We start from the raw sequence: 15,306 nt of genomic DNA on the forward strand, positions 1-15,306 counted from the left end.
TATGCAGAAAACCAAAGCAGGATCAGGGGTACACAGAGATGGCAGTGAGAGGTGATGTGTTAGAGCCAGCTGGTCTGGAGGGCCTCACTGAGGTCAGAACTAAACGGAGGGAGGAAATGAGCCATAAGTATGTTGCAGACAGAGAGCAGCAAGTGCAAAGGCCCTGGGGCAGGAACGATCCCATCATGTTGCAGGAGTAGCAAGAAAGGAGGGCCCAGTCACTGCATAGGCACGATGAATGTAGGGTTTGGAACTTCCTCCGAATGAGATGAAAAGGCCCCAGGGGCGCATGAGCTGGGGAGAGACAAGACCTGACTTATAGCTCAAGGGTGACGCCCTGGCTGTTGGGCGGGAATGTGATCCGTGAGAAGGGGAGGAATGAAGCGGGGCAGGGGACCAGGGGGTTATGGTTTTAGGTGGGGTGTCCAGGGCCAACCTCATCCAGGCAGGTCTTGAAGGAGGTGAGTGAACAGTATGCCTGCGGGTAGCTGAGAATTGGTCCAGGCAGAGGCAGCAGCCCATGTGAGGGCCCTGACATGCCTGTGGTGTTCCAGTGTGGCTGGAGGGGACATGAGCAAAGGGCCTCTTCCTAGAAGGCAAACCTGACCACATCACCATGGCAACCCACTGCCCTCGGGCTCAAGTCCAAGAAGCTCCACACTCAAAGATTCTTAAACATCCTCCATCTCCTTCCTGCTTTATGTATACCCTTTCCTCTGTCTGAAACACTCGTGGTTCCCTTCTTTGCCCTGCTTACTTGTAAGACACAGCTTTGAGCTTTTCTCCCTCCTCCAGGAAGCCTTCCTTGATGACCTCTCCCCTAGCTGCGTTATATGTCTGTGTTTGCAGACCCCACTGTCTGTAAGCTCCCAAAGGCAGAGGTGTGATGTCTCACCTCCTCTGTGTCCCCAGCGCCTGGTCAGTCTGGAGCTTCAGAGATGCTCGGTGTTGATGTACTTGAGACTGGAGCCAGGTTCGGTGGCTGTATTCCGGTTCTCCAGAGAACGAGGGCCAATAGCATATACTACGCAGGTGTATAGAAGGATTTATTGTGAAGGACTGGCTCGTGCAATCATGGAGGTTGAGAAGCCCCACGAGCTGTCTGCAGGCTGGAGGCCCAGAAAAGCCGGTCATTTAGTTCCAGTCCAAATCCGAAGGCCTGAGAACCGGCAGCACTGATGTCTGAGGGCAGGAGAAGATGGGCGTCCCAGCTCCAGAGGAGAGCGAGTTCACCCTTCCTCTCCCTTCTTGTTCTGTTCGGGCCTGTAACGGGTTGGATTGTGCCCACCCACATTGAGGAGGGCAGTATTCTTTGCTCAGTTTACCAATTCAAATGTTAATCTCTTCCAGAAACACCCTTGCAGACGTAGCTAGAAATAGTGTTTTGCCAGCTGTCTGGGCATCCCTGAGCCCCGTCAAGTTGACACATAAGATTAATCGTCACAGTGGCAGAGGCTCACTGCCATCCTGGCTCTGTGGGGTGGAAAGAAATGGCTCCCTGCGCCCTCCGGGGCGCCCGGCTCAGAGAGGAGCTCTGCCTGGCCACCCCGAGACAGCCCGGGAACGGCCTTTGGGCAGCTCAGCGCCACTTGAGGCAGCACCAGGCTTCTTCCTGTGACTTGGGGATGAAGGCAGAAAGCGATGGACATTTTTGCAAAATAAGGCCCATTTAAACCTTAAACTACCACCTTGGGATTAAAATCAAAAAAGAAAGACGCTCTCTCTCCCCAGCCACTTCTCACCTGCCGCTCTGCCGTTTTCACACCTTCCTGGGACTCATCAGCCAGCCGTGGAGACAGCGGCCCGAGTTTTGGCACTGTTGGGTGTGCTGACCACAGCACTCATGGCCGAGCCCAGAAATTTCCAATCGAGGCCAGAGACGCCCCAGCATCACCAGGAGTTCAGGGGAGGCCTGCAAGTGACTGGAAAGTCCCAAAGATAAATTAACTTCAAAGTGACTGGCAGGCAAATTGTCCTTAATTTTAATGGATAAAGTGAATCTTGACGAAGTTGGATATGTCAGGTGTCACATGAACCATGTGAGGATGTCTTAAGACCTCCTAGATCTTGATGTCCTAGAAAACAGACCGGTTTTCCCCTGTCAGCTTCCCTTTGCTCATCTTGCTTTCGTGTCCATTTCTAGAACACTCTGGACCTGGAGGAAACTGGCGAGGCCGTCCAGAGCAATGTCAACTCCCTCCCAGACGTGTCCGTGGTAAGGCCAGGCTGCCCTGTGGTTGTGTCCTGCCCTTCCTGGTCTGCTCAGGCCCTAGGGGCTCGCTCCTCTCTGTGGCAGCCACAGGGTGGGGAAGGGGACAGAGGCCGGCGCTGTGAGCTCTCAGACCGTGCTGCAGACCAGCGTACAAGTGCACTGCTCTGCCATCCCTAGCAAGGGCCAGGATGGCTCGCTCCTGGTGACTTTAGGTGGGGCTGTCTGACTAACGGGCCACTGTGTGATTTTGGGCAAGTTTCTCAGCCTCTCTGTGCCTCAGTTTTCCCATATGTAGAATGGGGATGATAATAATGTACCTCCCCCATAAGTTTATGGCAAGGAGTACGTTAATTAGTGAATTGAAGCATGCAGGACCGTGCTGTAAGGCTGCCAGAGCTATGCAGGTGTCAGATGTTGGCCTAGGCAGAGGGGACTAGCAACCACAGGCTCCATGGCCGCTGTTCACCACGCACCTGCTGCAGTACACACGGCTCCTTGTGGCCACGCCCCAACTCTGCTGGGTGAGTGTGCCTTTCCCCACTGCCCAGAGTCGCGCTCAGAGAGGCGCTGTGCCTTGCTCAGGGCCACACAGCACCCCAGCCCATGTGCCCATCTTACTCCTGTCCCTTCTGCCTCCTTCCAGCCCTATCACACCTCCCGCCTCTAGGAGCCAAGATAATCCCCTAACAAGAAATGGCTTTTTTGTGTTTCCATCTTCTTGCTCCCGTCTCTAATTAAGTCTCGCTCCCTGTGACATGCCCTGGCTGATGCCAAGAACTTCAGTTCCCAAAGGTAACGGTGCTGTCCCCAGAGACACCCTCTAAGATCCCGATGCTTATCAGCTGCCGACATGCTGGGGAGAAGTTTTCCACTCAGGTGCTGCATTATTCAGAGCAGCGTGGCCGAGAGCCCACAGAGCGGGGACAGAATTCCAGCGGGGCTGGCACCGCTCGGCCGCTCCAGCCTCTGCTCTTCCGGGGCCATGGGCTCTGACTCCTTCTACTCCTTTTGGGTCTTTTGGCAGGATGATGTCAAATCCACCTCTGAGGGGCTGTCGAGCTTCAAGCCACCACCTCCCGCACCACCTCTGGCCCAAGGCCACGACCACCCACTCGGCCAGCCGAGGAAGCCAGGGAGAGAGGACCTCCAGGCGCCTTCCTCCGCGTCCTCCCACTCAGGCATCGTCTTCTCGGCTCCGCAGACCCGCAGCCCGCCGCCGGGCACCGCACCCGCCCCGGGGACCTGCTCTGCACAGGACTCGCCCCCGTCCCCCATCTATGCCTCCGTCTCCCCTGCCAACGCCGGCACCAGGAGGCCGCTGGACACCCATCTGGCCCTGGTCAACCAGCACCCCATTGGCCCCTTCCCCCGGGTGCAGTCACCCCCGCACCTGAAAACCCCCTCTGCAGAGGCCACCGTGGCTGGGGGCTGCCTTCCACCCCCCTCGCCCTCCGGACACCCAGACCAGACAGGCACAAACCAGCACTTCGTCATGGTGGAGGTACACCGCCCCGACAGCGAGCCGGACGTGAACGAAGTGAGGGCCCTGCCCCAGACACGCAGTGAGTGCCGCGACGCTGGGCTGGGGGCTGGGCTCGGGGTGCCCGGCTCTGTGATCCTCGGGGCTCCCTGTCTTCTCTGGGCCAGTCTGCCTGTCCACACAGTGAAGGGTGGAACTGGTGCTTGCTGAGGGGCCTGGTGGCCCAGACGTTCCCTGGCTCAGGGTTAGGGTGGCCAGTGGGACAGGACTCTCAGTCCAGTGTTAAGGTGGCTTTGGAATTGCAGACTCCAGTTAGAATCCCAGCTCTGCTGTTGACTAGCCGTGGGACTGTGGACAAGCTGCCTGCTGTCCACGCCTTGCTTTCCCCATCATGAAAAGAAGATAACGGTGACAGCCCTGCCGGGCCTCCTCCAGCTCCCCCGGCCCTGGCCACCCCCATGCATGTCATAGTCTCTCTAGGAAGACAGGGCTCACTGCCGGCAGTGGTGGCTTCTGTTGTTGCCCTTGTCCTCCAGGACCTGGCACAGAGTAGGTGTTGGGGGAAAGCCGGGTATTGAAGTTGCAGTCTCTGGACCCCTGGCAGGTCTCCTGACACGGGGCTGCAGGTTCAGAGTGCAGGAAGAATCTTCCAGACACCTGGGAGGCCAGCGGAGGCTGCAGCCCCTCGTTTTCCAGGGGACATGGGCTAATGGGGTAGCGGGAAGGATAGAGCCTGCTTTCCCCTCCCAGAAAGCTCTGGATCACTGCCCTCCTGTTAGTGAGTTTGGGTATGTTTAGCTGGGCTCTGCTGCCATCTTGTGGCTACAGTGACATGTGGGGCCGGCTGTGGCCCGGGAAGAGGGCAGGCCAGGTCAGGGGACGTTACCTGAGAGCCTGCCCTGTGCGGAGCAGAGCACGGACAAGGATGCAGAATGCAGGGCCACGGTGGCCAGCAGCTTAGCAAGGGGAGGGCAGGCAGCATGGGGTGGGGGAAGCCAGGGCTACCACAGATGGCTCACTGCTGCCACCAGACACACACGTGACACTAAGAGCTAACAGCCTTGCTAATAATCACTTTCTACATGACAGACACTGTTCTAGGGGCCTTGCCTGTATTATTAACTCATTTAATCCTCCCAACAGCCCTACGAAGCTGTACTATTATTACCCCATTTTACAGATGAAGAAACTAAGGCACAGAAAGTAGCTGTTGAGCCAGGCAGTGTAACGTGAGCCTGTTCTCTTCACTGCTTCACCCCGTACATTGTGTCTCTGAGTCTATATAGCCCCATAGGGTAGGCACCGTGGTCCCCGTGTTAGAACAAGAATGTCGGAGGCTCAGAGAGGCTGTGTTACTTGCCCGGCTTGCACAGCTGGTCAGCGCAGATTCAGACCGGATGTGCTGGACTCCAGAGTGTGTGTTCTTAACGTAGGATCTCTGATTCAGGGGCCGGGTTGTTATGCACACAGCGAAGCAGCGTGGGTTGACTGGTGAGCTGGGGAGCACATTCCCAATGTCAGCTCAAGCCAGTTGGGGTCGTGCAGGGGTATAGGCCAGGTGTGGCAGAATTTCTGTTTTTCTCTTGAGAAGCTATAAATTTAGTTTTCATATGAAATCTTCTCATCTCAATATGTTGGTCCATCATTAGAAATAGATAGCATTGTGTGAGTTTTTTTAAAAACAAAACAAAACCCCTGTATCTCTGGGCTGGGTTTGTCTCCTGACCTCTGTTTAAATCATTATGCTAGCGGCTGAGTACTGGGAAGTCAGGGCAGGTGTCCTGGAAGTCACAGCCTTTGGGCCAGGTCTGGTTGGAAGGGCAGGTCTTCAGTAGGTGGACAGGGTGACAGGGAGTCTCCCTGCCCTTCAGCCCCAAGATTCCTTCATTTCTGCCCCCATCTTTGCCTGGGGAACTCTCCCAGTCTTCCAGCCTCCAGTTTTATCACCGCCTCCAGGAAGCCCTCCCTGACCCCAGCTGTATAAACTGCCTCTCTCTCTTCCTGTTCCCCTTCCCAGCAGCCTCCACCCTGTCCCAGCTCTCGGACAGCGGGCAGACTCTAAGCGAGGACAGCGGTGTGGACGCCGGCGAGGCAGAAGCCAGTGCCCCAGGCCGAGGCAGGCAGACAGCGTCCACCAAGAGCAGGAGTAGCAGGGAGCTGCCTCGGAACGAGAGGCCCACTGAGGGGGCCAACAAGCCGGTGAGCAAGAGGGTGGGCAGTGCAGAGAGCTGAGGCAGGCCCCAGGTGGAGAATGGGCGGTCCCAGGAACAAGGGTTCAGCTTGGAAAGTGAGCACCAGGCAAGGTAGTGAGCCTCCCGTCACTCGGGGATTTGGGTGTGCAGCAGGAACACTGTATTAGGAATCTGGAGGTCCCGTTTAAGTCCTGCCCCCACACTGACATTGGGTGGCTGAGGCCGAAGGCTGGCCTTGAGAATCTTGAAGTCCCCTTCACTTCTGACAGGGATTGGTGCCTGAGACGGTCCTTGGAGACAGGCCTGGATTCAAGTCCTGACGCCACCTCCAGGCAGCCCTGGGCAAGCCCTGTAACCTCCCGAGCCTCAGGGCATTTTGGTAGGGATTAAAGAACTGGGACGCCAAGTGCTTGGCTTAGTGCCTGGCACACTCGAGCCCCCAGCAGCGGCTGCAGTCTGAGCCCTGCTGCCCAGGGTGTGTCAGGGCCCAGCCCAGCCCCCAGCCAGGCCTGTCCAGCGCGAAGGCCCCAGTGGTGTCCTTCCTCACACCCACAGCCTGGACTCCTGGAGCCCACGTCCACTCTGATCCGTGTGAAGAAAAGTGCAGCCACCCTAGGCATCGCCATTGAGGGTGGCGCCAATACCCGCCAGCCCCTGCCTAGGATTGTCACCATTCAGGTACGTTCCCCAGGGCCCTACCCCCCAAGGACCCTTTCTCAGCATCTCCAGGGCTTTGCCACTCCTAGAGACGACAGAGCATCCGAGGGCAGACCCAAGCTTATGTCACCTTTGCTCTGCTGAGCCTCACTTTTCCTAATCAAGGCAGTGGACACCCAGACTGTGGCTGCCTGGGTGGCAGTGGGCCTGACCCAGTGGGTGGTCAAAGCCAGGCCCACGTAACCTTCAGGCATCCCGGTAAGCCTTGCACCGTGTCTCCCCCTGCAGCGAGGCGGCTCAGCCCACAACTGTGGGCAGCTCAAGGTGGGCCACGTGATCCTGGAAGTGAACGGGCTGACGCTGCGGGGCAAGGAGCATCGGGAGGCTGCCCGCATCATCGCTGAGGCCTTCAAGACCAAGGACCGTGACTACATCGACTTCCTGGTCACTGAGTTCAATGTGATGCTCTAGGGGCCGGGGCCGAGGGCCTCCACCACTGTCCGGCCCCTGCGCCCGGGGCCCTCCCCCCTCCTGGCTTGCTGAAGCTCCTTGAGGGGTCAGGGCCACATGGCCAGGGTAGCAGGAAGACATCCCCCCTCCATCCCGGCCCCGTGGACCAGAACCGGGAGAGGAAAAGAGCCGGCGAGGCAAACAGGTCAGGTCAGGATCTGGTGCTGTGCTGGGTCCACAGCAGGCGCCTGATACAGCTGGGCTGCAGGAAGGGACGGAAGGAAAAGGAAGGGCGAGCGCCTGTCTCTCTGGGTTGGATGGTGGGGCGCTGCTGCCCCCCAGCCAGCCAGGACCCAGCCTGTGTCCAGAGTGAGGTCGCATGACAATTCGTGGACACGGCCCCCTACCAGGGGGCATCTTGCGGGACCTTTAGTGCCACAAATGAGCATCGAACACCTCCCCGTTATCACCCCACTCCGTCTGCCTCCTCACCCCCCATGGTATTTATTATTTATTTCCCTCCCCAAACCCCTGGGGACCCCAAGGGTCCAGCTTCCCACCGTACCCCCAGCCTATCCCAGAGGCCTTGCAGGTGACCAGCAATGTCATTGTATTTATATACAGAGCTTATGACTTTAATTTTTCAATAAAGAAATCTGAACAAGGTTAGGGGCCAGCGTGCTGTGTGGTCTGCCTGTGTGGCTGGGGTTTTGGTGGGGACAGACGGGTGGGCAGGACAGATGGGGGCACCCAGAGCACTCACAGCACCACTGCGCCCCACCCCCACCCCACAGCTCAATTTTGGATACACAGTGGGGTGTACAGGGGTGCTTGAGCCACACTGACATCTTGGTGCACCTTCCTTGGAGGTTTGAGGGCAAAACTTAAGTATTTACAGTTAGTATTTTCAGATTAAAACACACAGGTATGTTACCAGGAAGAAAGTACAATGTGCGTGAATGTTTTAAAACCCAGATGTGGCCTAAGGTTAGTTTGCAGAAGCTGACGCCCAGATAAGGGTCTGTTTGCAAGTGATTCATTAAGGAAGTGCTCCCAGGGGAGACTGGTGAGGGAGTGGGGCAGCAGGACAGGGAAGGGGAGGAAGCCAAGGGAGGGTGGGATTTCAGGCAGAGTCCACAGAGGGCAGCTTCAGCCTGGTCCCACGGGAGGGCCTGGGGTGTAGCTAGGCCTAGAATTGTCTCCACTCAAGGCTGGGGCGCTGGGCTTGGAGAGGCACTGAATTCCCAATCACTTCCCCTTCTGTTCAGGAGGCTCTCCGACAAGACTGCCAACCCCAGGGACACAGTTCACTTCTATGGCAGTGTGAAATTGCGCCTTGGGCCCTTCCCACCCTGATACTTCAGGGCCAGAGCCATAAGGATTAGCTAAAATGTTTGTCCCTGCCCTAGGCCATTAGTGAGTAGAAGCTGCTGCTATGATTACTACTAGACCTCTGTCTAGGGAGTCCCCAGGAAGAGCTTTCTACCGGGAGGAAGGAGATGCAGCTGGATGAGGGACCTTGGACAAGTCACTTCTTGCCCTGGGGCCTACTGACCCCCTTGTGTACTAGGATCAGCGAGGTGCACTTTAAATTCGTGCCTTTGATGGGCTTTATGGGCCTGGTGCTGTTTGTTTAATTACTCCCCTCAGCAACCCCATGAAGTGGGGGTGTGAATCCCGTTTGCCTGAGGTCCAGCAGCAAGTGGCAGAACCGGGGCAAGAGCCTAGGTCAGGGTGACACCGTACACCACCATCCTTCAAGGTGTGCTGTTGGTGGACGATGGTTATACCTGTCCTGTACTCAGTGGGACCCAGTGCAAGTTCTTGTCGGTGTTGGGCCCGGGCTTCCATGCTTGTTTAATAGGGGTTTGGACTGGAACATACTTGGGGGGTGTGTAATGGTAATACCCACCTACCTCGTAGGAGAGGACAGCATCGTGAGAACTTACAGCGGCGACACCTGATCAGTGCTCAAGACAAGTTCATTACTATTACTGTTATTAAACAGTCCGTTTCGGCCATAAAAGCTTGATTTCTTCCTCCCTGTGGCTCCGTGAGCCCTCGCACAAATGTTCTACCCTCCGTGCCTCAATCTCCCCGTCTGCGGTCGGGCTGATTCCAGCAGCGACGCGCAGCCTCCCGGATCTGGGATTTTCCGTCCCGCGGCCCCGAGCCGGCTCTCCGGAGCCCGAGTCCCTGGGGGCGGGCCGCGGGCGGCCGCCTCTCCGCGATTGGTGGAGCGCCCGAGGCCCCGCCCCCCAGGGACCGCCCCCCGCCGCCGCGGGCGGGCCCCGGGGGGGAAGCCGAGCGGCCGCCGCGCCGCCCCGCGCCCGGATTGGAGGCCTTTGTCTGCCGCTCAATCCAGGAAACCGCGGGCGCGCGGCGGCCGCCGTCAGGTGAGGCGCGGGGAGTGGCTCCGGGGGTCTCAGTTTCTCCGCCGGGAGAATGGGGAGGGAGAGTGGCCGGCGCGGGCGGGCTCCGCTCCGCGGGGACGGCGCTGCTCTCCGTCTCTCCCACGTGGAGACCCCTCGGGCTCGGGAAGGGGACGGTCGCCGCGCGGGGTTGGGAGGGAGCCCCGGACGGGCGATCGGGACCCGAGTCCACACCCCGCCGGCTGCGGGGTTCCGGGCTCCGCACCCTCCGGCCTCAGTCTCCACCTCCGCACAATGGGGGCGTTGGCTTCTCTCTCCCTCCGGCTGGGGCGGGTGTCGGGGAGGGGAGGGCCCCGAGGGAGCCGGGAGTGGTCCTTGGCGGGGCTGTGTTTGGGCCGGAGGCGTGGCCGGGGTTGCCGTGGTTACCGGAGAGGTGGGGCTTTTCGGTGCCGGGATTTGCGTGAGGTCCGCTCTCCCGGCAACAACCCGCGCAGCCCGGCGGCCCGGAGCCGCGCGCCCTGCCCGGACGCCTAACGCAAGTTTCTTTTCCTCTTTTTGGCAGGGGAGGGAGGTGGAGCGAGGGCCAGTGTGGGGTGGGCGGCCTCGACGGGGCCGGCAGCTGTAGCGGCTGCGGTAGTAAGGCCAGTCGCCTCTTGGTGCACTTGAGGCGACAGAGGCCCAGAGAGGGCGCGCGCCTTGACCAGTGCCGCACAGCAGGGAGGCACAGAGCTGGGCTCTCCCCTGTGTGATGGGGCTGGCACAGGCGGACCCAGAGCCTGCGTGCTGTGTGACCTTGGGCGACACTCTTCGTGTGCTCCTTTCCTGGGCTTTTGTTGAAAGAAATGACAGGTTGGAGCGATCATTACCCATGTTCTAAAACCTGCTTCTGAGTGAGAAAGTTGGAAAGGAAAGTTGCTGATAACAAACCCAGGTTGTTTTGGAGCTGAGGAGAGAAGCTGAGACAGGCTGCAGTGAAAAGAGGCGTTGTTCCTGTCCTTTAGAACAGAAGAAGAAATGGGCCAAAACTGAAGCATGACGGACTGAAGTTAGATACATACAGGGACTTCCCAAAAGCCCTTTCCAGGCATCTTCTCTGGAGTTGGTGGGTTTTGGGTTTTTTGGCTGTTTTGTTTTGTTAAGAAAACAGAATGGCTGCCCATCTGTTTGAAGGGGCCTAAGTCTGGTTTACTTACCAAGAGGGAGATGGAACCTATGGTGTTTTGGGGACTCTCTATTTGGGTTTATTCCCAGGAACGGTCTCAGTTCTTCTGCAGGAGGAAGAAGGTGCCCACATGAGGCCTCTGCCTCCCAAAGTCCAGCCGGTTTGCATTTGAAACATGTGATTGGGGCTGTTTCTTGCAAGGGGATTTCATCAGCTCCCACCGTCCTGCAGACTCTGCCAGAGGCGCCGGGGTTGGGGTTTCCAGAGAGACTGGGAACAGGCCCAGCACTGCAGGGCCGTTGTGCTGGGAGGGGATTTTGGAAACTGATGCACAACACTGCAGTGTACCCCCATGAGGGGGAGAAAGGAGGAGTATTTTTAAACATCCACATCACCCGTCGAATGCCAGGTCCTTTTTTATGTTTCCTCGGTCCTGGAAGGTGGGAACGATTTGGAGAGCAGGAGTGAGAAGACCTGGGTTCAAATCCCCAGCCCAGCTTCAGTTCTGAGAGCCTCAGTTTCCCTCTCTGTAAAATGAGGATAGTAATGCCCACTTTAGCTCCATTTTAAGTCTCAAGTGAGGTGGCATCATGGAAAGCTTTTGCTCAGTCCACATTGTAAGTTTGGAAATGGGGAAACTGAGGCCGCAAAAAAGGAAGGAATGACAACAATAATACCATTGATAATAGCTAATGCTTATTGAATGCTGTATTCAAGCTACAGTGCCACGGTTTTTACTGCAAGGAGTGAGGTCTGGGAGGGCAGGAGCTCCTATCCATTTTGTCACCACTGTCACTCCCCAGTGTCCAGTACAGAGACCTGCCCATAGGGGTACTCAATACATTGTTGTCGATCATCTAGATTACATCACTTAGGTACACAATGTTGTTGAGGTGGGCGTTATTGTTGTCCCCATTATGTGGATGAGAAGCCTGTGGTTCAGAGAGGTTAAGTCACTTGACTAAAGCCACACAGCTCTTCCCTGGAGATAGCTGGCCCTTACTTTGCTATGTGCAGGGGTGTGCTGGTGTCAGCTCATGAGAGCTGCTCGTGCCTGTCTCTTCCCAGTGCTGCATCCAGGGATGGCATTCTGGGAGCTTGAAATTGGCCGTAGTAAGGGTGTGTACACCACGGAAATCCGTAACCACCACAGTTCAGGGCTTTTTCTTGTCTTCTTTTTCTTTTCTTTAAGAGAGCTGCATGTGAAGGCTGTCGGGGGATGGAATGACATCCTTGCTTCTGCCTGGCAGCCGGGAGTTGGGGGCATCCTGGTGGCACAGGGAATCCAAGGGAGCCAAGCCAGCGGGGCTGCTCCCCTGCACAGCTCCCGAGCGTGGGGTTTGGGAAGCAAACCTTTATGAGACGAGGCTGCTAGTCGATGGTGTGGGTTGCGCTGTACCGCAGCCCTCTGATTTAGGAAAGGTCAGTGTGAGCCTGAATTCCAGGCCAGAATGTCTGGCCTTTACCCTGAAGGTGACGGGAGCCGTGGATGGTCGGCAGGGGAGACGCCCAACCACAATGGTGCCCCGAGATTTCTCCATTGTGCTGAGGGGTTGGAGGGTGTGTGGCGGTGGGTGGCTGAGAGGAGGTGCTGCCGTTGGCCGGGGAGCTGGGGGGAGGCTGACAGCAGCCCCCTGTTTACCGAGCATGTCCTGTGTGCGAACACGTTGTCCCTTATTGTACACACCCAGGAGGGAAGGGTTATCCTGTCTGTAGATGAGGATCTGTCGGAGTTGGACCCAGGCCTTCCTGCCCCCAAAGCCTCGCATTTTTCACTCCTTTGTCCCTCTTGCCTCCCAGCTTACAGTCCCATCTTGGCTCTGGGCTTCCTTGCCAAGTGCCAGCTGAACTCCGGCTCGATTGCCAAGCGAGACCCCCAGCTTCCAGGGCTGATCCCACACCGGTCCCTAGGTCCTTGCCAGAGTTCTCCCTGCTGAGCCTATGCTGGGGGAGGGGCCGGGCGGGGATCAAGGCCAGAGTGGGATGCCCGGCTGTCAGTCTCCTCGGGGCCCTGGGACCACAGCCAAGGACCAAGGACTGTGGAGGGGAGGGTCCAGGAGGCTGCACTCAGCCCCTCCAAGTCAGGGGTTCATCTAGAGGATAATGCCATATTTGTGGATGCAGACCCGACTCTGCCCTAATGTGCTGTGTGACGTTGGGCAAGTCTTGTAACCTCTCTGAGCCTTTCTTCACCTGTTAAATGCCTAATTATTTCTGAGGAGCCCATCAGGCAGCAGATGCCATGCCCCATAGTGCTAAGAGTGGCTGAGGCTGGGGGCTGATTGCTTCCTTTCCTTTTTGTCATTTTCACGTGTCCCCACATGTTCCCTCACGGCTGTATGTGCAGAAAACAGCACATGATATCAAAGTTTAAAAAAAACAAGAGAGAGAGAGAAGGAGAAGGTGTGGGGATTACAGAATGTCAGAGCTGCAAAGGGTCTCAAAGAGCTCAACCTCGATGCTCAACTGTCACAGGTAGGAAACTGAGGCGGGAGGTGCCCAGGGTCCCTCGTCAGCAGGAAGCACTGCACAGATGTGAGGTGGCATTTGTTGGTTTCAAGAGTAGCAAATATTCATTTTATTCTTATTTTTAAAGCTGCTGTTATTTTCAACAGGAAAAATGGTAAACTTGTCTACAGTCTTACTACCCAGTGATAATTATTGTAAACATTTTGGAGCATGTCCTTCGCTCTCTTTTTCTTTCTCCATATTTTACTGTTTTATTCCTTAATGGACTCAAACTAGAAAAATATTATTTTATAACTGGCTTATTCACATAACACATCACAATTTTTTTTCATCATTTCATATTCGTCTATAGCATGACTGTTAATAGCTGTGTAATGCTGCTTTGAGTGGAAATATAATTTATTTCAATGTTCCCTATTACTGAACACTGAGGGGGTTAACAACCTTTTCACCTACTGTGGGTTTCAGTTGCAAAGTGATTAAAATTGTACGCTCTGGATTCAGACAGCTTGGTGCAAACCCAGCTTCCTCACCTGTAAAATGGGCATAATAATTTCTCCCTCCTTAGATTGGGATAAGTATTAACTAATGAGATCCTAATCCATGAAGAGTCTTTTATATTTGACACCTAATAGATGCTCAATAAAGCTTTGTCATTAGCAATACATCGTTCCTAGCATATGCACATTTTTTTTGTTTGACTCGTTGGAAAGAACACGAATTTGAGGTGTATGTTTTCCTAAATGGGGCCACACCCTCCTCATATCTCAGTTGGCCGAGGAAGGCCTGTTTCCTCCCCTCTTTAACTGCTCAGGGCGGGGACACAGTTTCTACCAGGGTCAGTGGGCCCTGGAACTTGCTTGGGGACTGCAGGGAAGAGGGCCACAGGCAGCGTTGCCCTCCCCTTGGGAGTCTCTAGCGCTCAAAGCTAGGGCTGTGGTTGATGTTGGGGAAGCCCCAGGGTCAGGAAAATTAAACTCAGCCCTGCAGGGAGCAGGCTGTGTGAGTGTTCCACTGATAAGACAAAGCCATTTATTTGTACAGTTACTCCCCCCATTTTACAGGTGCAGAATTGGGTTCAGAGAGGTTAAGTGACTTGCCCAAGGCCACACAGCTTCTAAGGGTTCTCCCTGAAGTTCTCTGCAAGCCCACAAGGCCCATGTGCCTTTAACCCCTGCACCCTGCAGCCCCTCATCAGCGTGGCATTTCTGCCTGTGTGGGCAAATGGAATAAAGGATCCAGGAGGTCTAGTGTTAGAAGATAATCTCTGATAACCTCACAGATAATCTCATTAAGGCCCCAGGTTCCAAAGCTCGGAAGCGGGAAGGCACTTGTCCCAGGTCACTCAGGCTGGAACTTGGGTCTCCGCTTCCCAAGCCAGGCTTCCATCCATTCCCCTGGCCCACTCCCGAAATCCTGACCTGCCTGCTCTCTGCCTCGGACTCCCTGTGGATTTCAGCTACAGGGGTAGCGTCAGCAGCCTGGGCAGGAAGGAGAGGGTGACCTTAGGGTGGGTTTTCATGTCTTTCCAGGGAAGGGAGAGGCAGGGAGACCTCAGAGGGGTAGACGGTAGGATAACACAGCCTTCGGCCCCCAGGGCTCCTGAAGTTGCCAGTCCCTGGTTTCCACCGGGGTGGCTGAGAAGCCTGGTGGCCCCACGGTACCCCTGGGCCTCAGGACGTGGTAATGAGGGGTTGGCTGTCTGGGGCTTGTCATGTCAGCAAGTGTGGCCCGTCCCAGTCCTGGGCTGCACCTGTAGACTTAAAGGAAAAAAAATTGAAAAGCTACTTTCCAGTCTGGTTAGTATGTTGGCACTTAGGTGGGGCTCAGAAATGACAGTGGAGCGAGGGAGAGAGGGAAGGGGTGGTTCAGTGGGTGGGCCGTGAGAAAGCGGGTGAGAAATCCTCACTGCGGTGCTGGTGCTGGAGCATCATGACCCAGAGGCTGGAGGGAGCGAGTGGCTGAAGGCTCGCTGGGCTCCTGGGAGGGCTGGCAGCCTTGTGCAGATGCGGCCACACACAGGCCTGTCTCTGGTGACAGTGCTCAAGCCCTAGCAATGGGGGCCAATTTTTTGTTTCGTTTTGTTCTTGTTTCTTTATCGGGTAACCAGGATCTAACCTCTTCCCTTCTCTGGGCCTCCGTTTCCTCACCTCTGCAATGCAGTAACACTCCCGGCCTGCCCATTTCCCGATGCCATTCTTAAGCATCCAGGGCCATGAAGGATGAGAAAGCACTTTGGGGAACCAAAGGCTCTGTGCAGAACCGGGGCCTCGTTATAAAGCTAGAACATTGGCTTAGTGCATTGCAATTAG

At 56.2% G+C, this 15,306-nt stretch overlaps 2 protein-coding genes across 5 annotated transcripts in view; both read left to right on the plus strand.

Annotated features, from left to right (window-relative positions):
* Positions 1–7,660, plus strand: part of WHRN (whirlin) — an 85,285-nt gene extending 77,625 nt beyond the window's left edge. Inside the window, exons 8-12 of one of the 4 annotated variants that reach the window (XM_045563536.1) lie at positions 2,144–2,215; positions 3,237–3,774; positions 5,710–5,891; positions 6,440–6,562; positions 6,830–7,660. In XM_045563536.1, coding sequence (XP_045419492.1) covers positions 2,144–2,215; positions 3,237–3,774; positions 5,710–5,891; positions 6,440–6,562; positions 6,830–7,012 — 1,098 coding nt within the window. In that variant the 3' untranslated portion in view covers positions 7,013–7,660. The remainder of the gene's footprint in view (positions 1–2,143; positions 2,216–3,236; positions 3,775–5,709; positions 5,892–6,439; positions 6,563–6,829) is intronic. The other 3 variants (XM_045563537.1, XM_045563539.1, XM_045563538.1) reach the window with 3 other exon arrangements.
* Positions 7,661–9,308: 1,648 nt separating this feature from the next.
* Positions 9,309–15,306, plus strand: part of AKNA (AT-hook transcription factor) — a 52,989-nt gene continuing 46,991 nt past the window's right edge. The window contains exon 1 of the mRNA XM_045563541.1: positions 9,309–9,387. The gene's annotated coding sequence lies outside the window, so the exon portion shown is untranslated. The remainder of the gene's footprint in view (positions 9,388–15,306) is intronic.

This window comes from Lemur catta, chromosome 10, assembly GCF_020740605.2.
Source record: "Lemur catta isolate mLemCat1 chromosome 10, mLemCat1.pri, whole genome shotgun sequence".
NCBI lineage: Eukaryota > Metazoa > Chordata > Mammalia > Primates > Lemuridae > Lemur > Lemur catta.